The 23,773-nt window shown below is 46.3% G+C and overlaps 1 protein-coding gene across 1 annotated transcript in view; it reads right to left on the bottom strand.

The window, feature by feature from the left end:
- The window catches only part of LOC137347632 (dynamin-1-like), a 224,562-nt gene that overhangs the window by 132,749 nt on the left and 68,040 nt on the right, over nucleotides 1-23,773 (bottom strand). The window contains exons 3-9 of the mRNA XM_068012240.1: nucleotides 17,573-17,722; nucleotides 15,833-16,036; nucleotides 12,339-12,437; nucleotides 10,433-10,593; nucleotides 4,077-4,219; nucleotides 2,489-2,624; nucleotides 1,133-1,200 (exon numbers count right to left, since the gene is read on the bottom strand). Coding sequence (XP_067868341.1) covers nucleotides 1,133-1,200; nucleotides 2,489-2,624; nucleotides 4,077-4,219; nucleotides 10,433-10,593; nucleotides 12,339-12,437; nucleotides 15,833-16,036; nucleotides 17,573-17,722 — 961 coding nt within the window. The remainder of the gene's footprint in view (nucleotides 1-1,132; nucleotides 1,201-2,488; nucleotides 2,625-4,076; nucleotides 4,220-10,432; nucleotides 10,594-12,338; nucleotides 12,438-15,832; nucleotides 16,037-17,572; nucleotides 17,723-23,773) is intronic.

The raw sequence follows: 23,773 nt of genomic DNA on the forward strand, positions 1-23,773 counted from the left end.
ATTCAAAGTGCCCCAAACGTATATACTATATGGCCCCTAAATCAAGGAATTTCAGACTGTTAGTCTGAGCTGCTTTGATCTGAGGCTAGGTGTGTCTTACCACTACAACACTCAGTCTTCCCCCTTCCCTTCGCATTGCTCTTATTAGTTATGGTGTAGAAACAGACCTGCACTAATTACTCAGTCCAGACAAAGCTTTATAGCCAATATGCTCATTGAATTCAGAGTAACTGGAGGGGAGGAAGTACACATTGGAGCCAAAGTGAAACAATGAGACAATCTACTGGACAGGACAGATGCTACTGGACCTCCCACTCCCCTGCAACTCGACACAGGAAACTTCACTAATACTCAAACATTACTCCTATTAGGAGATCCACTAACCCGCATCTGCTTCACTTTAAAATACAAGAAAGGCAATCGTTTTTAAAACTGGACTGACACAATGTGAAAGTTGAAAATTTAAATCTGTAAATAACAGAGCAGAGCTGAACTCTTTAAAAGTGTTTCAGTCCCCTTGAAAATTAATAGGTAAATTTAAAAAAATATTCGAGTGACAGTCCAATTAAACGTTCCCGATCTTCAGCATGGCATAAGGGGGAGGGGCTTCACCACAGTTATGTGGGGAGGGGACAGAGGTGGGTCCTGGTGATTTTCCCCCATATAGTGTTGGTTTAATGTCAGTCTTCTCCTGATGGAGCCGCGCTAAGTGGATGCCAAACGCTTCCCCAAAAGGATGGAGCAGAGGAGAAGATAGAACAAAAGAAATCAGAGAGACAGTCACCCCAAGGTGCTCTTCCGTCCTCCAGGTAGGTGTTTCAAGAACAGCACTGCCACATGACTAGGAGGGTTGGTCTATCACCCAACAACCCAGACGGGAAGGAATCAAGAAAATACTGAGTCAATTCAAGTTCTTGTTCCTCAAACCTCCTCATATTCCAATCAGTACCAGATTTAGGAATCGTGCAGGTCAACACTCCTTGCCCCTTGTTTGGGGGTGGATAGAGACAGAGTTATCATGTTGGGTAGGGAAAGAGAAAGGAAAGACTGAAATTTCCTGTTGGGGGCCAACAGGCATTAGATATACTTGAAGGTAAATGGATTACAGTCACAAAGTTCTACAGATACATGCCTGATTCCATGGATGTTCTTGATAGCATAGCTAATCTCCCGTCGCAGCTCCTTCTCATCAAATTCCATCTGTCACAGAAGAAAATAACATGAGGAAACTCTTAATAGGCCCATCCATACAGCAAGCAAGAATCCCATCTCCAAATGCAATGATAATTTCCCCCAACTTTCCCCCCACCAACTACAGAGGTGTCCTATTTGTCAATATGGATTAGTTGGTCCTTCTTACTGCACGGATGGGGAGGAGAGCAAGAATACAGAACCATGCTTTTGTGAAAGAGTTCTGTTTATCGAAGGGGGCGAGGAAGAGAGAGACTGCTGATTGGCTCCATTGATCTGGACAGTACTGAGCTACACTATTGTCAATGAAATCAGCATTGGAAAGCCACCAGATAGTATTCAGTAAGGGAGGTATAAAGACAGATTTTTCAAAAAGTTTGCTCAACTATCTTTTGAGGTCAATGGGATTTTTGCAAAACTTTCCCCTCAAGTATAAACAAATGGGACACGGAGTGCACACATGGATAGTTTGTAGATGATCGACAGCATAGATGAACACAAACTGAATGGTCTTTCCAAGCCTACTATATGCTTCTCAATGGATGGAAACTGGTAGATTTCTGAATTTAAGCCAGTGGTGGGATCCTACACTCGAGACCGGTAGGGATTTGTAGGAAACCATCAGCAACTGAATTCTAGGAGCAGTTTTCCTGGCATTTCCCATTACAATCGCCTGAAACACAGCACAAATTCTGGGCAGGTTTGCACGAGAGAGTCATGGAACTGGGCGAGATTGGCCCGAATTAACTTCATCTGCTATCTTTACATCAACAGACAGACATACATTCCATCAGCACTAACCCACCTCTTATCACTGGGGTCAACTGCATCCCAGACTGGTGGGATGAAGGTCTTGCTGCTGGTGTAATGTGCTGCCCAATCCACAAGGACTATGAGACAATCTCACCTGTGCCAAGTGTATGACCCTGTCTGGTGAACTAGTAGCACAGCAGGTAACGAGTAGAAGCACTAAAATAGACCCAGAGACAGAAATGACTCATTCTGTTTGCAGTTATTGAAGAATTAATGACCCATTAGTATGGTCTTTACTGGGTCAAAGTCACAGCAGTTGCTACTGCTTCAATCACATCACTTTAGCTGATGGACACTTCACTGGCAGCTCTATACTGGGGCCTCACGACCACCATGGCAATGAATTTACTTCATCAACCCGACTCTAAACCTGTTATTTAGCATCAGTAATACACATGGAAGCAGCGAGATTCAGGTTGAAATTGGTGGTAGTCAAGCTGCTGCAAAGCAAACGTCTCCAAGGAGTTTCGAAGTCTCGAGTTACCTTGACGAGTTCGAAGGGGAACCTCTCGTGGAAAATGCGGTTTATTCTCGCACCGCCCGACAGCTCGTAGGTGTCAATCTGATCCCCCGAGCCTTCAATGCGCTTCTCAAAATCAACTGAAAACTGTTGAACCATCCTGTCAAAGAGCAGAAAGTTTATATCAATACATCGGAACAGGAGTAGGCCATTCAGCCCCTCAAGCCTGTACTGCCATTCAAATGGATCATGACTGATCTGTATCTCAACTCCATTTCCCTGCCTTCGCTCCACATCCCTTGGTACCCTTACCTAACACAAACCTATTGATCTCAATCGGCTTCAATTGTCCCAGCAAAACCTTTTAAGGGGAAGAGAGCTCCAGATTTCCACTACTCTTTGTATGAAAGTGCTTCCTAATTTCCCTCCTAAAATGGCCACGCCGTAATTTTTTTTAAGATTATGGGCTGAATCGTACCTCAACAGCGGAGGTCCCGATGACAGGCCAGAAGGTGGGGGAGCAACCCTGCCTCAGCCCTGTTTTGGACTCCCCACTGAACTCCAAGATGGGCAGTCAGTCAATTAACTGCCTGCCATCAGGGATTCCGTCCCTTTAAGGGACAAACCCTGGCTCCAGAGCTTCCAACCCAATTGGTGTCAGCAGCTCAGCAGTGCCACTAGGATCAGTGGCCACTGCCAGTATTGCAGGATGCCTAGTAGCAAACATGGAGACAACCCTTCAGGATTCAGAGCAAGTGGAGTTGGGGTCATCGGGGCTGGTCAGGCAGGCCCCAACAAGGGAGTGGGGGGGCAGGTGTGGTTTGGTGAGGGCAGCGGGGTTGAAGAAACATTCAACTCATTTAAAGGGTGTCTGGATATGCATTTCAAGTGCTGTAACCTGCAGGGCTATGGACCAAATGCTGGAAAGTGAGATTAGGCGGTGTGTCTCGTTTTTCAGCCAGCGCAGAATACGGTGGGCCAAGTGGTCTCTTTCTGTGCTGTAAATGTTCTATGATTCTAAGGATTGGCAAGACCGTGGAAGGATTTAGAACAGAGAGAAAAATGGGGGCAGAAGTAGGCCAGTTGGCCTTTCGAGCCTGCTTCACCATTCAATAAGATCAGGCTGATTTTCTACCTCGACTCCACCTTCCCACACTATCCCCATACCTGTTAATACCCAAAAATCTACCGACTTCTATCTTGAATATACTCAATGACTGAGCACCCACAGCTCTCTGGGGTAGAGAATTCCAAAGACTCTCAACCTTTTGAGTGAAGAAATTTCTGCTGGTTTCAGTCCTAAATCGCCGACCCCTTATTCTGAGACCATGACCTCCGTGTTCCAGATTCCTCAGTCAGGGGGAAACACATTCTCAGCACCTGTATTGTAAAGCCCCTTTGAGAATTTTATATTTCTCAATGAGATCACCTCTCATTCTTCTAAACACCTGGGAATATCGGCCTGGTTTACTCAATCTCTCCTCATAGGACAATCCCCTCATCCCAAGAACCAGCATTTGAACACGAGGATGATTTAAAAAGGATAATTAAAATAGTTATCTATGGTGAACCTCTGCTGCTGACAATGATGCATTACGTGAGCAGTACTTACTGCAGCAAGGCTTTGGTTTTCCTGGATGGATCATCAGGTCGGAAGTTCTTGTATTCTTCCACCTCTTTCTCAATGGAGAGCAGCTGGCTTTGCAGCTTGTTACGGAGGGCAGGCAGTGTGTCCCTGATATGGTTTGTCAATTGCTGTTAAAGGAAGAGCGACCAAAGGAAGTAATGGATACCAAACAATGTCGGGAATAGACCTATGTTTATGTTAAAGCCTCTGGCAGTCCAGTCCGACATACTGGACAAGAATTTGCTTTTTGGTTCAGGACTCCGATGTGGGGGTCACAAGCGAGAGGGCGAGGGCGCACGGGCGAAAAGAGAAAGCGAGAGAGTGAGGGCGAGAGAGAAAGCGAGACAGTGAGAGAGGAGGAGAGGAGAGAGAGAGAGAGAGAGAGAGAGAGAGGAAGAAAGAGAGAGAAAGAGAGAGAGGGAGAGAGGAAGGGAGACAAAGTAAAAAAAAAAAAAGAGGGATGCCTCCATCTCGTTCAAATTTTCAAATTAAAAAATGACCTTTGCTGCTGGGCCGCCATTGTGGAGGGGGAAAGCCCTCCACTGGGCAGCCGGTGAAGAGGCAGGTGGGGAGGGCCTCAAAGCCTGCTTGGAGCGCTGGCCCCCTTTCCCCCCAACATCCCCCGGTCTGGCGTGGTCCCTGATGCCTTGGGGGGGACCGCAGACCAACTACAAAATTCCAGTTGTTTCTGACAATAGGCCTCAACGGGCCATTAAGTCATAGAACCATAGAGTCATCGAGAGATACAGCACTGAAACAGGCCCTTCGGCCCACCGAGTCTGTGCTGACCATCAATCACCCATTTATACTAATCCTACAGTAATCCCATATTCTCTACCACATCCCCACCTTCCCTCAAATCTCCTACCACCTACCTACACAATAGGCAATTTTACAATGGCCACTTTACCTATCAACCTGCAAGCCTTTGGCTGTGGGAGGAAACCGGAGCACCCGGCGAAAACCCACGTAATCACAGGGAGAACTTGCAAACTCTGCACAGGCAGTACCCAGAACTGAACCCGGGTCGCTGGAGCTGTGAGGCTGCAGTGCGAACCACTGCACCACTGTGACGCCCACATATCCTTAACTGGCTACTCACCAATCCCATTAACACATGGGTTATTAATTTCCATAGTGTTCTTTTGGGCCTCCTTATCTCGAGAGACAATGGATACGCGCCTGGAGGTGGTCAGTGGTTTGTGAAGCAGCGCCTGGAGTGGCTATAAAGGCCAATTCTGGAGTGACAGGCTCTTCCACAGGTGCTGCAGAGAAATTTGTTTGTTGGGGCTGTTGCACAGTTGGCTCTCCCCTTGCGCCTCTGTCTTTTTTCCTGCCAACTACTAAGTCTCTTCGACTCGCCACAATTTAGCCCTGTCTTTATGGCTGCCCGCCAGCTCTGGCGAATGCTGGCAACTGACTCCCACGACTTGTGATCAATGTCACACGATTTCATGTCGCGTTTGCAGACGTCTTTATAACGGAGACATGGACGGCCGGTGGGTCTGATACCAGTGGCGAGCTCGCTGTACAATGTGTCTTTGGGGATCCTGCCATCTTCCATGCGGCTCACATGGCCAAGCCATCTCAAGCGCCGCTGACTCAGTAGTGTGTATAAGCTGGGGATGTTGGCCGCTTCAAGGACTTCTGTGTTGGAGATATAGTCCTGCCACCTGATGCCAAGTATTCTCCGAAGGCAGCGAAGATGGAATGAATTGAGACGTCGCTCTTGGCTGGCATACGTTGTCCAGGCCTCGCTGCCGTAGAGCAAGGTACTGAGGACACAGGCCTGATACACTCGGACTTTTGTGTTCCGTGTCAGTGCGCCATTTTCCCACACTCTCTTGGCCAGTCTGAACATAGCAGTGGAAGCCTTACCCATGCGCTTGTTGATTTCTGCATCTAGAGACAGGTTACTGGTGATAGTTGAGCCTAGGTAGGTGAACTCTTGAACCACTTCCAGAGCGTGGTCGCCAATATTGATGGATGGAGCATTTCTGACATCCTGCCCCATGATGTTCGTTTTCTTGAGGCTGATGGTTAGGCCAAATTCATTGCAGGCAGACGCAAACCTGTCGATGAGACTCTGCAGGCATTCTTCAGTGTGAGATGTTAAAGCAGCATCGTCAGCAAAGAGGAGTTCTCTGATGAGGACTTTCCGTACTTTGGACTTCGCTCTTAGACGGGCAAGGTTGAACAACCTGCCCCCTGATCTTGTGTGGAGGAAAATTCCTTCTTCAGAGGATTTGAACGCATGTGAAAGCAGCAGGGAGAAGAAAATCCCAAAAAGTGTGGGTGCGAGAACACAGCCCTGTTTCACACCACTCAGGATAGGAAAGGGCTCTGATGAGGAGCCACCATGTTGAATTGTGCCTTTCATATTGTCATGGAATGAGGTGATGATACTTAGTAGCTTTGGTGGACATCCGATCTTTTCTAGTAGTCTGAAGAGACCACGTCTGCTGACGAGGTCAAAGGCTTTGGTGAGATCAATGAAAGCAATGTAGAGGGGCATCTGTTGTTCACGGCATTTCTCCTGTATCTGACGAAGGGAGAACAGCATGTCAATAGTCGATCTCTCTGCACGAAAGCCACACTGTGCCTCAGGGTAGACGCGCTCGGCCAGCTTCTGGAGCCTGTTCAGAGCGACTCGAGCAAAGACTTTCCCCACTATGCTGAGCAGGGAGATTCCACGGTAGTTGTTGCAGTCACCGCGGTCACCTTTGTTTTTATAGAGGGTGATGATGTTGGCATCGCGCATGTCCTGGGGTACTGCTCCCTCGTCCCAGCACAGGCATAGCAGTTCATGTAGTGCTGAGAGTATAGCAGGCTTGGCACTCTTGATTATTTCAGGGGTAATGCTGTCCTTCCCAGGGGCTTTTCCGCTGGCTAGGGAATCAATGGCATCACTGAGTTCCGATTTGGTTGGCTGTATGTCCAGCTCATCCATGACTGGTAGAGGCTGGGCTGCATTGAGGGCAGTCTCAGTGACAGCATTCTCCCTGGAGTACAGTTCTAGGTAGTGCTCAACCCAGCGGTCCATCTGTTTGCGTTGGTCAGTGATTATGTCCCCCGATTTAGATTTGAGGGGGGTGATCTTCTTGATGGTTGGCCCAAGAGCTCTCTTCATGCCATCATACATTCCTCTGATGTTTCCGGTGTCTGAGGCCAGCTGAATATGACTGCATAGGTGTTGCCAGTAGTCGTTTGCGCAACGCCTAGCTGTTCTTTGTGCAGTACTTCTGGCTGCTTTAAGTGCTGCGGATGTTAAATCGCTGGGGGCTTTCTTGTAGTTCAAAAGTGCAATGCGCTTAGCGGCTATGACAGGTTCCAGCTCTTCATTATGAGATTGAAACCAGTCTACATTTCTCTTCGCACTTTTGCCGTAGGTGGTCAAAGCTGACTCATAGATGGCGTCTCTGATGTGGGTCCACTTGGTCTCAGCATCCCCTGTGGGAGTGTTTTGAAGGGCTGTTACAAGTGAATTTAGAAATTTTTGTAACAGCTGTGGGTGAGAAATTCTGCTCGTGTTGATGCGCGGGTGGCCCTTCTGCTTGGAATGATGCAACTTCTTTGGTCTGACTCTAACCTTGCTGCACACCAGGGAGTGGTCGGTGTCGCAGTCCGCACTGTGGAAGCTGCGTGTGATTTGAACACTGTTTAAGGCGGCTCGCCTTGTGACAATGAGGTCTAGCTGGTGCCAACGACGTGATCTTGGGTGCCTCCATGAAACCTGGTGACAGGGTTTAGTGTGAAAGAACGAGTTGGTGATGCAGAGGTTATGATAGGTACACAACTCAAGCAGTCTCTGCCCGTTCTCATTCATCCTTCCAACGCCATAGCGCCCAAGGCAGGAGGGCCATGAGTCATGGTCGGCCCCAACCCTGGCATTAAAGTCCCCCAGCAGGAATAGGTGTTCGGTGTTGGGGATGCTGCTAATGATGTTATGGAGTTGTTCATAGAACTGGTCTTTAGCTTCAGGTGCGGAACAGAGTGTTGGAGCATAGATGCTGAGTAGGTGTACTGGACCAGAGGTGGTGAGCAGTCGGATGGACAGTATGCGTTCCGAGCCATTTGAGGGAGGCTCTATCATGCTGAGCAAGGAGTTTCTGATGGCGAAGCCCACTCCATGCTGTCTTGGTTCTTCAGGATCCCTGCCCTGCCAGAAGAAGGTGTAGTCTTGCTCTGCTAGAGAGCCACTCGCGGGGAGGCGAGTCTCCTGAAGTGCTGCAATGTCCACATTGAGTCTACTGAGCTCGTTGTTAATGATGGCGGTCTTCCGAGAATCGTTGATTTGTGTAAGGTCTTCCGACAGGCCAGGACACACAGTTCTGACGTTCCAGCTTGCAAAGCGAAGGGCTGGTACCTTCTTTCCTTTTTTCATGTTGTTTGGTGCGGTGTATCAGTCCACCTTTCGGGCAATGACCCTGAGCTCCAAGCACCCATTGAAGCAGGCAGACTGTGGCGGGACAGAACCTTATTGACCGGGGGCTGCCCGGTTTGAGGCGGGCGGTAGCTGTCCAGTGAGGTGCAATGACCTCTCCCACCGACAAAGGCAACCCGTGGCGCCCAGTTTCTACGCCAATTTATCTGGACTTATAACCCGTAACTGCTGCCTTCCGTGTTGTTTCAGTCGCTGTGAGGCAACTATGGAGTGACCTCTCCATGGCGCATGCCTGGGCAAATTTATGGAGGTTGAGAGTTGCCCAGTCGTCAAAACCCCCCTCTCGGCCTTTCTGGTGGGGTCCAAAGGAGTGCAGGACACGACGTTTGGCACCAGTATGGCTGCAGGAACTGCCGGAAACATGCCAAAGGTGACACATGACCGCCTACGGGGTTCCGCTCCGGATTTTCTGTTAGGGTTTACTCCCTTAGCCTTGGTCTCTCCCAAGACGCCCACAAGGCAGTGGGGTTGTTGGGGCCCCTACACAGGTGTAGGATGGTGCCGGTGGGAGGAGGGGATGCAAGGGGGAGGGGTAGAGGGAGGGGGTTGGGTGGGGGTGCAGGGGAAGGGGGTGCGGGGTGAAGATGGTGCGAGGGGGGGGCGGGCTGGGACGGGGTTGTGAGGGGGTGAGCTGAGAGGGTGGAGCAGGGAAGGGGACGGGGGTGGGGGTGGGTGGAAGGGGGGTAAAGGGGGGGGGAGGGGGGGTGGAATCTGGTGCAGGTAATAAGCCATTCCCTCAGTGCCCACCATCGACGTCCGGAAAGCTCATCCACGTCCTTCGGGAGGTGAAGCATCATTTGGCAGACTTAGAGGTGATTACATTTGCTAAGGGTTTTTTTTTGCAGTGGTTTAAATAAAGGCATGCAGCATTGCCGACAGTGCGCTGCAGATGCTCTCCGAGCCATCTCCCGCGGGCGCTTTGAAGTTGCGGCCGGGGGGGCCGTTCGTGGATGTTTTGGGTGTTCGGGGCACCTTTTCACAGGACTTCTCTCGGGTCCCGCAGCTCCTTCTTCACCTCAATGGACTTACCGCATGCCGTGGCTGCAGACACTCTGGACTGTGAAGACAGCAGGATCGGAGATTAAAGTATCGGCAGCTGTTCTCGTCAGTTTCATCCGGATCAATTTCATTGAGAAAACAAAGAGCAGGTGTGGCTGGGGGAGGGCAGTGGGCCCAGGTAACATACACTAAACTAACTGTTAACTTTTAGATAGGGCTAAAATGAACTGATTTAAAGAGCCAGGGGAATTTAAACAGTTTAAGAGGGCAGATTGGGGGAGAAAACGTTAGGGATGGGAGCAGATGGCCATGGATAGAGTTGAACAGCAAGGGAGCTTCCAGCCCAGGAGCCATCTTGAATTTCCATAGTGTAGAGAAGCAAAAGCCATGGACTCCCCCTAGCCCCTGCCCCCTTCTCCCACCCCCTGCCATCCCCATTCCCCGTTGAGCCAGGGAATGTTCATGCCTGCCCACCTCCATACTCACCCCAAATGTGGACAAAAATCCTGCCCATTATTCACTGGCTTAATTCAAAATTAGGTTCTCCACCCCCTAGGGTTTCCAACTCTGGTTGAATGTATTCCTGGAGGTTTCATCACATATCCTGCTGCCTTCACCCATCCCATCCAGTCAAACTGACAGTTCTGTGATCACCCAACCCTCATTTACAATATTTCCATAACTTTTGAGATTTCCAAAGGAAAAGAAAGAAAACAAAATGTTAATCATGTTCCCATTACTTTTTGTCTGGTTTTGCTTGCAGCAACATCCAGGAGCTCAATCTTTAATTCCTGGAAACTCCAAGGCAATCCTGGAGGGTTGGCAACCCAACATACCCCTGTGCCACCAAGAAGACATAGCAGGCCAACACTTGGAAAGTAAGCAAAGCTGGCATTACCTGGTTGAGAACCTTCTGGAGGTAAGGTGTCCCCATGCGATCAGCCATGTGCCGGTAAGCTGGGTGCGAAAGGAAGAATTTCCTCTCAGCAGCCAGAGCTGCTTGGATGTCCTTTCGCCCATCGATGTCCTTCTGACTTCTGTTCACGACACCAATATAACCTAAAAAGGAAGGACATGGAATCAAGGCCAGCTCAGTCTCCTACCCACATGCATTACATGTGAAAGCTTGTGGTTACTTTTTGCTACCTTTCTTTCATAGAGTGAGCCTTTGGCTTGGTGGTGGAGTTCCCACCTTGAAGTCAGAAGATCTAGGGTTTGAGTCGTGCTCCTGGAAAGTGGAGCTCAGGCTCTCAATTCCGGGTTGAGGATACTCATGTCTGGTGGCTGCAACCCCCTCCCATCATATCAGTTGTGGAAGCCCATAAAAGCCCTCCTGCAATATAGACCTAACCATCCTATCGACTGGTGTAAAGATGGTTCCAGCCATGGCAGGAGTTTTTACGTCATGACCAGTCAGCGTGTTGATCAGCCTGTGAATCCTTCCACTACTTCACGCTGTTCTCCAAGGGAAGATAGGAAAACATCTCTTGGTCTTCCTGATGCAATTTAGATCTGGATTGAATGAACTTCTCTCAATGAGTGTCCATTAGGGGCTGAGAGCAGATCAAAAATGGCTCATTCACTGATATTGCCTGGCTCTACGGGGAATGGGGATGGTGGGAGGTGGGGGAAGGGGTCAGGGGGAGTCCATGGCTTTTGCTTCTCTACACTATGAAAATTAATTACCCATGTGTTTGAGGGGAGGGAGAAGAGCCACAAATCTGAATGTATTTTATAACAGGTCAAGGCACACCATTTTGGTTCAATGGTGTACCAAGACATTGTACCATTTTACAAGGGTTGTCTTTCACTGCAGAGCCAATGCTGACGTTTCAGTGGACCTGCTGCACTCATGGTCTCCAGGCTTCCCATTCCCAGCCTGTCTGGCTCCGAGATTCGGCCAGGGATGTCCTTCAGCTTTGCTCCTCCTCCAAATGTCCAGCGTTTCTATTTCAGCCAGTTCCCATAGGGAACTGTCCAGCTTCCATCTAACAACATCTCTGGGTTTTAAAGGTCACCATGTAAAGGAATTTTGAACACAGACATGGTCCATGAGTCCAGGATGCAGCATATTGGAGAATTCCAGACAAGGGGGCTGGAGCAAGGGCAATGCTCAGGACTGGTGCACCCCACAACAAAATAAAGTCCCCCCACCCCACCCAGAGATGTTTCTCTACATTAAACACCAACAGACCTATTGACTGACTCTAACTTTTGGTTTTCACTGCAGTGGGTAACACTGACCCAGTCTTGCCATTTCTGACAGCTTCCCATTTCCCACAGCCCTCCGAGCACAACCTCTCCAACACCCTGCACCTGTTTATGACAAGGTAGCAATTGGAAATAGGATGGTAAATTGTATTTAATGCAGGGTAATTGAATCAGTTTCTGCCTCCAGAAAGCCTGTGTGGTTTCAGTAGATAGCTCACATGTTGTATCAAACAATCTACAGGGAGCTCAGGCCTGAAAATGCTGCAGCATCTGACAGAGGGAGGGAATTGGAGACTGAGCAACCATCTCAAAAGGGTAAATTCAGACAAAACAAAACAAATACCCAGTAGTGATAGATTACAATCGACCATTTTTCACTGAGGGAGACATGAGGGCAGCAAGAAGGACACACACACAAAAATGAGAGAGTTAGATAGGACAGGCGAGAAACAGCAGAGAAATATAGCGACACTGAGGAAAAACAGAAAATATTTATTCTGAAGCTCGGATTGAATACATTTCTGCAAGTACTCAAATCAGAACACAAATGTGGGGGCAAGATTTGAAACAGAAAAGCTTCTTGTGCCATTTACCTCGTCTAAGGGGTAACAGTTTGTTTTCCAAGATGTCACGAGCGTCTGTCCCTTCATCCATCAGATCCAGCTTGGTGATGACTCCAATTGTACGCAGGCCTGGATAGAAAGAAGACTTTTCAGTCAGAAAGCCCACCCCAGACACACTGGTGCCCCTGGCAGGGGAAGCTGCAGGAGGTAGGCCCCATAGAGGGTGAGTAGGGGCTGTGGGTAATTCTTCTCACCCTCTCACCATATGCAAAGTCCCTCACCTCTATCACAGGAAGGGGAAACTCATAGGCCCCGGTCCTTTTGCGGAGGGAAGGAGGAGAGAAATTATCAGAGGCCCAGTCGGCCTTTCGCTGCTCTTGGCCCACCTCCTAGTATCCAGGTTATGGAGCAGTGCCTGTGGAGGCCTCAGGAGGTGGTCTCGGGCCTGTTCTTTGGCCTGAGAAAGCAAATTACGCGGGGTGCCTTCCTTACAAAAATAATCCAACAACGTAAACACCAGAAAGGGGCCTAATCTGCTCAAGAGCAGCATTGGATCCATTTGACTGCATCCCCGCGTGAAGAAAAGACTAACACATCATCAATGTAATGATGGTGCATTTCAGTTACTCACTCAATGAAAAGGTACATTTGGCAGGGGTGGGGGAGTGATGAAGAGAGGACAGAAAATCAGCAAAGACTTCGATCGTTATCTAGCAACCTATCATGAAAAAGTATGGACACTGGGTCCAGGCAGGATTGGGATCAGCTGTGATATTCCTCCATGATTAAATGGCCAGTCAGCACTCATAGTTGAGGCCCGTTCAGAAAGCGGGGACCTTAGGCGAGATCCCGGATGGCTGCTGGTATCTGCGGACCCGTATCCCCAGCAGCTTGACAGAACTTGAGAAAACAAAGAGGTTGTGATCCAAGGCCCCAAACACTCCTTTCAGGTGAAGCAGAGATTTACTCGTACTTCTTTCAATTTAGTACACTGTATTCGCCGCTCACAATGTGGTCTCCTCTACATTGGAGAGACCAAACGCAGACTGGGTGACCGCTTTGCGGAACACCTCCGCTCAGTCCGAAAGCATGACCCCGAGCTTCCGGTTGCTTGCCATTTCAACACACCCCCCTGCTCTCATATCTGTCCTGGGATTGCTGCAGTGTTCCAACAAACATTAACGCAAGCTTGAGGAACAGCATCTCATTTACCGATTAGGCACACTACAGCCTGCCAGACTGAACACGGAGTTCAATAATTTTAGAGCATGACGGGGGCCTCCTTTTTATGCTTAGGTTATTTTTTTCTTTTTCCTTTTTTATTTGGTTATTTTATTTTAGGTTTTTCAGTTTGTTTAGTTTGTTTCCACTGTGCTTACCCGCTGTTTTTTTTTATTAATGTGTTTTTTTATGTTTGTGCTTGGAGTGCTCTGTGCTTTACAATCATTCACACCCTCTCTGTACTAACGCTTTGTCTTTCCGCACACCAGTAACATACCGTTTGCCTTTGTTCCATGACTTTCTGGTCAGTTATTCTCTGTGACCCTCTGTCCTATCAACACCTTCTCTTTTGTTATCTCTTGCCCCACCCCCACTTTACTTGCTTAAAACCTTTTACATTTCTAATATTTGTCAGTTCTGAAGAAGGGTCTCCGACCTGAAACATTAACTTGACCTGAAACATTAACTCTGCTTCTCTCTCCACAGATGCTGCCAGACCTGCTGAGTATTTCCAGCATTTCTTGTTTTTATTTCAGATTTCCAGCATCTACAGTATTTTGCTTTTATTTTAATTTAATATGGGTTGTGATCAGACTCTGTTCTTGGAAGGGCGCCCTCCAAGATCTCTGCAATGCAAGGAGCACATGAAGAGCTGCACCTGCTGCAACACAAACTCATTCCAATACATTTCTTCCTTAAAATGTTCATATCTATTTTATTACCCTTCTGTATGAGTGCCGTCCTATCACAAAACCTAATTGGCATTACATCGTGTCAGAGGGCAGAAGTGAAGTTGGTGTAGAAATGGAATGTTCTAATCACAGTTCAGACTAACAGTAGGAAGTAACGTAGAAGGAAACTTACCCTGACTAACAGAGTTGGCATCCACCTGGCAGGGGATGATGCCAACTGTGCCTAACAGTAAGAAAACAATTTTCAATTCCAAACCACAAAACACTTGAAGCTAAATTACTCTAGGTTTCTCAGTAACAAACTGCTGATATTGTAGTTATCAATGTTCCAATTCAACTTCCAATGCCAACTAAGGCTGATTTATTTCAGTGAACTGGTCATTTTGGTGCCAGTATAATTTCTATAACACCACAAATCCAGAGACAACTTAGAGCCAGCAGGTGCAGTAAATCCACCTTATTTTAAATTGCATTCGGCAAATAAAAGAAAATTGCCTAATTATTAAACTGCAATCAGTGAATCCAGCGACACAAATTGCAGCACGGGCTCATGGAACAGCTCAGGCTATTGGGTGCACTGTTCATTACACCATCTGTTCCTAACTCACACACCTCACTAATGAATTCCTTCCTCTCCGTCCCAAAATCTGGACTACATAGATCCACAAAGCCAAGGGTTGCTTTGCAAAAACACAACTGAAGCTCTTCTAAAAATCCAGCACTGTGCCATGTCCAAATAGAAAAGGAGACAAGAGATAAGTCTTTTAAAAAAAAAAAAAGTCATAATGGCACAAGAATGGCCTCATTCAGCCCTTCGAGCCTGTTCCACCATTCAATGAAATCATAGCTGATCTGTGACCTGACTCCATATACCCACCTTTGCCCCATATCCCTTAATACCTTTGTTTAACAAAAATCCATCAAGTGCCAGTTGTGGCAGAGCATTCCAAATTTCTACCATCTTGTGTGTGGAAGTGTTTCCCAATTTCACTCCTGAAAGGTCTGTCTCTAATTTTTATACTCTGCGCCTAGTCCTAGATTCCCCAACCAGCAAAAGTGTTTCTCTCTATCTGTTCCCCTTAATATTTTGAAAGCTTCAATCAAGTCATCCCCTAACTTTCTAAATTCCAGGGAATACAACCCTAGTGTGTGTAACCTCTCCTCGTAATTTAACCCTTGGAGTCCAGGCATCATTCTGGTAAAGCCAGGATTAATGCATCCCAAAAAACACTGACTGGACTTGTCTGTAAGATCACAGAACGATGCAAACCCCAAAACGCGAAATGGAATAACCTCCAAAAAGTGTCAAACACAGCCAACACTGAAATCCGGTTTGCAAGCAACTCAAACACACAGACTGGAGCAATGCTAAAGAACAAATCGGCTAACGCTATGCCCAACGTGCTGAGAATCATTCCCCAAAATATGGGCTAGTAGCTATCAACCCTGTATTGAATGTTAGGATTGTGTTCAGGCCCCCAGAATGGGAATGGGAACAGTGTCAATGGATTCTACTTTTCTGCCTTGAGTTTCTGAACCTCACGCCAACAATCAATTTTGCCCACTAATTTCTGATTAGAAGAGAGTTGTAACAAAAAGATGATGCACTACCTTGAGGGTCGACCTCTTTGGCTATCTTCAGGGCATCAGAGTTGGCCAAGTCTGAGTTGGCGGGGGACACTGCTAAGACCAGACAGTTCTCCTTGGTGACAAATTGCATGAGCATATCTCTGATCTGGAACTCAATGTCCGGAGGTTGGTCACCTACTGCCACCTTGGTCATTCCAGGGAGGTCAATCAAGGTCAGGTTAAGGACTGGAGAGAGAACAGACACATGGTCAGTTTGTATCTTTATGGTGTCTTGACTTTGAGAATTATGATAGAATTCAACTCAAGTGAATTAGTTGAAACTTGACAAACTTAGTACTAATATGGCCCCTTTATATTTTAGCTAAAATATTGAGAGAAAGTGAAAGGTAATGAAACACTGGACAAGATTGTATCAATTAAATTTAACACTACATCTAACTCTTTGCGGTTTTCCCACTTAGACACATGAAGTTTGGTTAGAAATGATTGAAGGAAATATAAATCAGCTCTGCAGTACCACACGTTTGTTGAAAACTGGATGAATAAATTCAATCCAAGTTTTGAGATGAGGCCATCACATTTCAGGCATCACATTTTGTCAGATTTTTGTGCTTTTAAAAGAGCCAATCATTTCAAAACTTCCATAGCAACAGAAATATCCTCTAACTGATCTCAGAATGTTCCTAAAAGTTAATCATTACTAAAAGACCTCAAGCTGTCACAATAATTAGATATTGTGGCCTTGAGGGTCACATTACATTCAAATCCATAGCAACCGCATACTACGTGGGGTGTAATATCGCTTCAGACTCCCGTCTTTATAGTGGAAGCACATCATCCTAATTATTGTCAGCAATATCATGAGTAGCTCAACTCCGAACTCTCCAAAGTCCACCATCTACAAGGCAGAAGTCAGGAGTGTGATGGAATACTCTCCACTTGCCTGGATAAGTGCAACTCCAACACTCAAGAAGCTGAAGATCTAGGACAAAAGCAGCCCGCTTGATGGGCATCCCATCCACATTAAATATTGACTCCCTCCACCACCGATGCACATTGACAGCAGTGTGTACCATCTACAAGATGCACTGCAGCAACTCACCACGCCTCCTTCGACAGCACCTTCCAAACCTGGGACCTCTACCACCTAGAGGAACAAGGGCAGCAGATGCATGGGAACACCACCACCTGCAAGTTCCCCTCCAAGTCACACACCACCCTGACTTGGAACTATATCGCCGTTCCTTCACTGTCGCTGGGTCAAAATCCTGGAATTTCCTTCCTAACAGCACTGTGGGTGTACCGACCTCACATGGACTGCAGCGGTTCAAGAAGGCAGCTCACCACCACTTTCTCAAGGGCAATTAGGGATGGGTAATAAATGCTGGTGTGACCAGCAACACCCACATCCCATGAATGAATAAAAAGTAAGCAACATCACAGGGGATCCACTAGATTACCAAATCTTACAGCACAGAAGGGGGCTATCTGGCCCATTGTGCCTGTGCTAGCTCTTTGCCATCAGCTATCCAATTAGTCCCACACCTGCTCTTCCTCATGTTTGTTGCATTTAACAACTGAGCCAGGAAGTGGGGTGTGGGGGTGGGGAGGAGAAGTTAAAACATGTAGGATTGAGTGATAACTTGGCCCCAATTAAGCATCATTGAGTTTTGGAAACAGACTTTACTTTTCCAGAATAATCTCTCACAATATCCCAATTTCCATAGCAGGAGATCACTTCTTCGGTTTTGCTAAACCTACCATTTGGTGAATAGACCCGCAGGTTGATTGGAATGGAGGAGATCCCCCTGTTGCTGCCAGTCACCCGGTCCGTCTCCTGCTCGATTTCCTGCCGCACTTCATCGAAGTCTATGAACTTCTTCCCTTTGCAATGTAAAAACTCTGCATATTCTACACATCAAAAAAAAAAATCAAAGCATAAGATACAAACTGATCAGAGTGAAACAAAGAGGCAGAACAATCTTAGCCAGAAGACCTGGTGTTTTCTGTTTCATTGAAACTTGCCCCACTGATTTTGCATATCAGGAGAGACTGAACAGGCTGCAGGCCTTTCCTCTAGAAAGGAGATGGCTGAGGGGTTACCTGATTGAGCACTTTAAGATTACGAAGGGGTTTGAGGAGAGAGAGAGAAAATGCTCCCACTTGAGGCACAGTCCAAATTAGATGCGATAAATATAAGATAGTCACTAATAAATCCAACAGGGAATTCAGGAGAAACTTCTCTACCTAGAGATAGTGGTTAGAACGTGCTATCACAAGGAATGCTCGAGGCGAATAGTATTGATGCATTTAAGGGGAAGCATGAGGAAGAAAGGAATAAAAGGCTATACTGATAGGATTAGATGAAGTAGGGAACTAGTGTGGAGCATAAACACTAGCTTGGACCAGTTGGGTCAAATGGCTTGTTTCTGTGCTGTATATTCTGATATAAATAGAACACAAGTGGGTTTGGGCTTGAACAGCTGTAGAAGCAAAAGACCAGCGTAAGTATAAGAGACCAGCTTCTACACCATTTGTAAGTGACACAAAAATCAGAAAGGCTTGAAGGGTCAAATACAAAAACTCACTGTAATGATGGGCCCAGCCCTTCCATAGCTGTAGGTGCAGCACATGTTGCTGTGGAAATTGGAGTCAGGCTTTTTGGCCTTGTGGAAGCCACAAATGGAAGAAAAGCAGGGGTCAGTGAAATGACCAGAGAGGGTAACATGTCCTCACTTGAAAAAAAAATGTTCAAACCAAGCAACAATGGAAGGATGGACAAGGGCAGCAGACACATGGGAACACCAGCATCTGCAAGTTGCCCTCCAAGTCACACACCATCCTGACTTGGAAATATAAAATTGCTGTCCCTTCACAGTCACTGGATCAAAATCCTGCAACTCCCTCCCTAACAGCACTGTGGCTGTACCTACCCCACGTGGACTGCAGCGGTTCAAGAAGGCAGCTCACCACCACCTTCTCAAGGGCAATTACAGATCAGTGGCGCAGTGGTTAGCACCGCAGCCTCACAGCTCCAGCGACCTGGGTTCGGTTCTGGGTACTGCCTGTGCGGAGTTTGCAAGTTCTCCCTGTGACCTCGTGGGTTTCCTCTGGGTGCTCTGGTTTCCTCCCACATGCCAAAGACTTGTGGGTTGATAGGTAAATTGGCTATTGTAAAAAAAAGTGTCGGTAGGTGGTAGGAAAATTGAGGGAAGGTGGAGATGTGAAAGAGGGAAGGAAAAAGGGATTAACGTAGGATTAGTATAGATGAGTGGTTGATGGTCAGTGCAGACTGAATGGGCCGAAGGGCCTGTTTCAGTGCTGTATCTCTCTATGAGCAACAAATGCTGGCCTAGCCAGTGATGCCCACATCCCATGAAATGAATATATAAAAGAAAAATCGGAGAATCTTGTATGTTCTCAATTCTGAGAATTTATCCTGGAATAATATCCTGATCTTGGCTTCTGTTCGTGACTGACTCAGCTCAGTTATTGATTTACATTTTCCAGATCCCTGCTCTACAGGCATATTAAAATGGATGGATGGAAAACAGCGAGTGTGAGCTGGAGAATCAGAAGTGGAAAATTCCAGTCATCATACAGGAACAGTAGCAAAGAGGTTATATTATTCGACTAGTAATCCAGAGGTCTGGACTAATGATCTGGAGTCATGAGTTCAAATCCCAGCACAGCAGCTGGGGAATTTAAATTCAGTTAATTAAATATGGAATAAAAAAAAGCAAAATCAGTAATGATGACCAGGAAACTACTGGATTATTGCAAAAAACCACCTGGTTCACTAACTTCCTTTAGGTCAGGAAATCTGCCGTCCTTACCTGTTCTGGCCTACGTGCAACTCCCACAGCAATGTGTCTGACTCTTAACTGCCCTGTGAAATAGCCTAGCAAGCCATTCAGTCCTATTCAAGGAAGCAGCTCACCACCATCTTCTCAATTAAGGACATTAAATGTCAGAAACGCTCACATCCCGTGATTGAATTACAAAAAAAAAATCATCCTCACGTCTTCAAAGATGTGGCCTCCAGCAAATAATGAATGGAACTGATCCCCTGTGTTAGAAAGCGGAGTTATGCAGAATGAATAGATAAGCTGCTGCTCGTCAGGTTAAAAAAAAACACCAGATGCCTCATATGGAAACATACAGAAGTATAGTCGATATACTCAGGAACAAGATAAAATCAGTTAACTTTGCAGCGCGGAGCTGGTGGCTCAGCTAATTGCCATAGAAATTCGAGCATCCCCCTTTTTGAAAGCTCAGAGCCAACCTGCTCGACAAAGCATGATCGAAGATCAGGCCAGCGAGAAGGAACTGGGCGAGTGCGGCAATCGAGGGGGCCAGGTTGTAGCAGCAACCTGCACTTTAATTGTGGAGTCGGGAGGGCAAACCCAACCTTTGACCCCTTATTGGCACCTGCCGCCTGTTTGTTTTTGGTCTTTACCATTCCGACGTATTCCGACTCGCAATGAGTGTGCACTTCCTGCCCACCAGGATCAGGAGGTTGTTTAGCACCTGATAAAAAAAAAAAGGCAGTGTGCAGCCAAATTTCTAGGCCATTGGGTCAGTGCTACCTCTTTGTTAGAGAAATCTGAAACAAATTCCACTGTGCAATTTACTCCTGATAGTTACAGTTTCTTGCCCTGGCACACCGACTTGCTGTGGCTTTTACTCTAATTGGCACCTAATCAATATTTTGTACTAATGTATTAGTTCTTTACTCTTGTACACTAAGTCCCCATTTATAAAAGCCAAAATGCAGTTGGATTTTTTAAATGGGTTTATCTACTTTTAGGGAATGATGTATTTGACCATCCACCCTAATACCATTCAGCATCTTACCATTTAGATTACACTGCCATTTTTGGTTTTCTTTTCCCCTCATGTGTATTACCTCAGACTTAACCCTCTAAAACCTACCTCTTTGACCAAGCTTTTGATCACTTATCCTAACAGCTCATTCTTTGGCAGCATTCTCACCTTTCAGTCTGAAGATTGTGGGTTCAAGTCCCACTCCAGCAACTGGAGTACAAAAGTCTAGGCAGACACTCCAGTGTAGTACTGACAGAGTGCTGCACTGTCAAAAGGTGCAGTCTTCCAGATGAAATGTTAAACCAAGGAACCTTTTGCCCTCTCAGCGGAGTGCAAAAAGATCCCCTAGCACTATTCCAATGAAGAGCAGGGGAGTTCTCCACAGTGTCCTGGCCAATATTTATCCTTCAAAACAACATCACTAAAACAGATCATCTGGTCCTTAACACGCTGCTGTTTGTGGGAGCTTGCTGTGCACTAATTGACTACTGGGTTTCCTACATTACAACAGTACCTCATTGGGATGTCCTGTGATCATGACAGATGCTTTATAAATACAAGTTTTTTTTTGGTGGGGGTGGGGGGGGGGGCGTTGTTGTCAAATCTTTGTCTGAATGTTCTTGTGAAACACCTTCGGACATTTTACTATGTTGTCATGCTAGGCCCCCACCTGCCAAGAATGAGGCACATTAATTTTGTCATGAGCATTGATTTTAAACTGTTACTGCAGTGAAGACGACTTGTTAAACAGATCAGCCATGGCTGGAGAATACCTGTGCATATTAACAGACAGTGTCTGGAAGGCCAAAGGAGCCATTCCCAGACACATTCAACCCACAATGGACTTTTGATCACCAGACATTGAAGGTGGGGGAGCTCGCATTCCAGATTGACTGCCAAGATGGCCGAATACACAAACAAACATGGTCAAACTAGCTGGTCAAATGACTAATCTGCTGGGCAACTTGAGTTTTTTGAATTTGTACAAACTGTTTGGGCAGAAAGCTGTTTACTCCTGGACTAAGAAGATCTCTCTCCTGTCTGCTCCCATCGCTTTCTCACAAGCCTCTGAATCCACTGAAGACATATGAACCCCAAGAGAGAAAAGTGTCCTACAGTGAACAAGGCTTAAGAATAATACTGGGCCCCAACGATAAGCAAGATCTACCTACAATCAAGGACTCTACAGTGAGCTCGAAGAACCGTAACAAAAACTCTTCAGATATTGCCTCAAACCTTTCCACTTTATTTTTTCTTCCGCTCTTTTCTGTCTCTATTTGCATCTGTGTATTGCGTATGCATGTTAGCATAAGGTACGGCATATATCCGTAGGCGTTAACCGAATTAGAGTTTAAGTTTAATAAATTTCAACATTTCATCTTTAAACCTAAGAAAACCTGTTTGTGCTGGTTTATTTACCTTATAATTGAAAAGCGGTAAACAAGGATTCACCAAGGGGGAACTAAAAACAGTGCACTTAAAAATAACCCGTTACAGTAAAACCCCCAGGTGAAGTTTGAAAGGGAACCCCAGACCTCTTTCTCACCTGGTTGTAACAATGTTAAGGGTGCTACATAAATGCAAGTTGTTGTTAAATTGTATCTACCGCTCCTCTGCCCATGGGTCTTCCTGAAGTAATTTACCTCAGTTGCTGTTGGTCAAATCCCTCTTTTTGTCTCATCGGCAAGTTTCAAGATTATGCTCTCTGCACCCATGTTCAAATCTTCTCTCTATACCACGGACAAAGCGGACCCAGCACTGACCACTGGAGTACACCCTCTTCCAACTGGTCCCCAATCGGGGCAACGTCCACTCCATTTGTCCAAGCATCTGTCCATGCAGCCACACATCCTCTAATACCATATGCACAAACAAGCCTGAACAATATTTCTGGAATTGCCAAAAGAAACGGGGCAAGGGGCAAAGATTGGGGGCTGCTAACAGCAAAGTTCGGATCGCTGCCACACGGGAGGATGTTCAACAGCAAGGAATTGTTTACCAGGAAGAGTGGATGAGGCCAGGATATTTACCTCACTTAAGAAACAACCAGATTCTGTAATGGGAAAACAGAACGATGAGATCAAAATGGACCAAAAGGGATTTCTTCATTCAAGCTGACCTTAAAATTGGCACGGTTTTCACTTTATTATACATCAATGAAAAATAATAAGCAAACAGGAATAAGGTAATGGTATCCATTGTGCAAGAGCTTCCATATAACCAGTTATAACTTCCAGTTATAGCTTCCAGTTATAATTATAAATAAAAACAAGAAATGCTGGAAATGCTCAGGTCTGGCAGCATCTATGGAGAGAGAAATAGAGTTAACGTTTCTGATGAAGGGTCACTGATCTGAAAGGTTAACTCTGCTTCTCTCTCCACAGATGCTGCCAGAACTGCGGAGTATTTCCAGCATTTCTTGTTTTTATTTCAGATTTCCAGCATCTGCAGTATTTTGCTTCTATTCCAGTTCTAATTACCCTGTTGAGTGAAGTGGGTTCAGAATGTTAATGCTGTGAACATTCCTTTCTAGCAGATGAATGCTCAACGTTTGCAGTGACCCCACTGCAGCCATATTACTCAATCCTCTACCTTATAACCCGCCTGCTCTAACAGACAGTAGAAATTGCTGTTGCTTCAGTTCGGAGCTCCAGTTTTCCAGGATAGTGTTCCAAGACTACTGAATCACATAGGACATAGCTCACAGGTGACTTGTATAGGTACCTCATTCTTTACAACAGCATGGGATTTGACGCAAATGTTTCCATGGCAACAGAAAATGGTCCAGAAGCAAAGAGCACAACAGCATTGTGGGGCGCGGGTGTTAAAGACAACATTCCCTTAATGTAAACAAAAGGACGTCTGTGTGCCAGGGCAGTTTCACACTCAATTCTCCGCACTTGGAGTTCCTCATCTCAGCCTCACTGCCATGGGACATTATTAAGCTCAGGTACATAGGAAGGGAAAGAGGATTTGTTTTTTTAAATCAGAGCAGAATCATACATGTGGAGTTTAGGTGAAGTGATGGGGAATGGCATGTCAGGGCAACCAAATTGTGCAGGAAAATATTTTTAATGTCCCTATGGGAGTTATTCCTGATATCTTGGCCAATATGTATCCCTCAATCAACAACAG

This window comes from Heterodontus francisci, chromosome 32 (genome assembly GCF_036365525.1).
Source record: "Heterodontus francisci isolate sHetFra1 chromosome 32, sHetFra1.hap1, whole genome shotgun sequence".
Lineage (NCBI taxonomy): Eukaryota > Metazoa > Chordata > Chondrichthyes > Heterodontiformes > Heterodontidae > Heterodontus > Heterodontus francisci.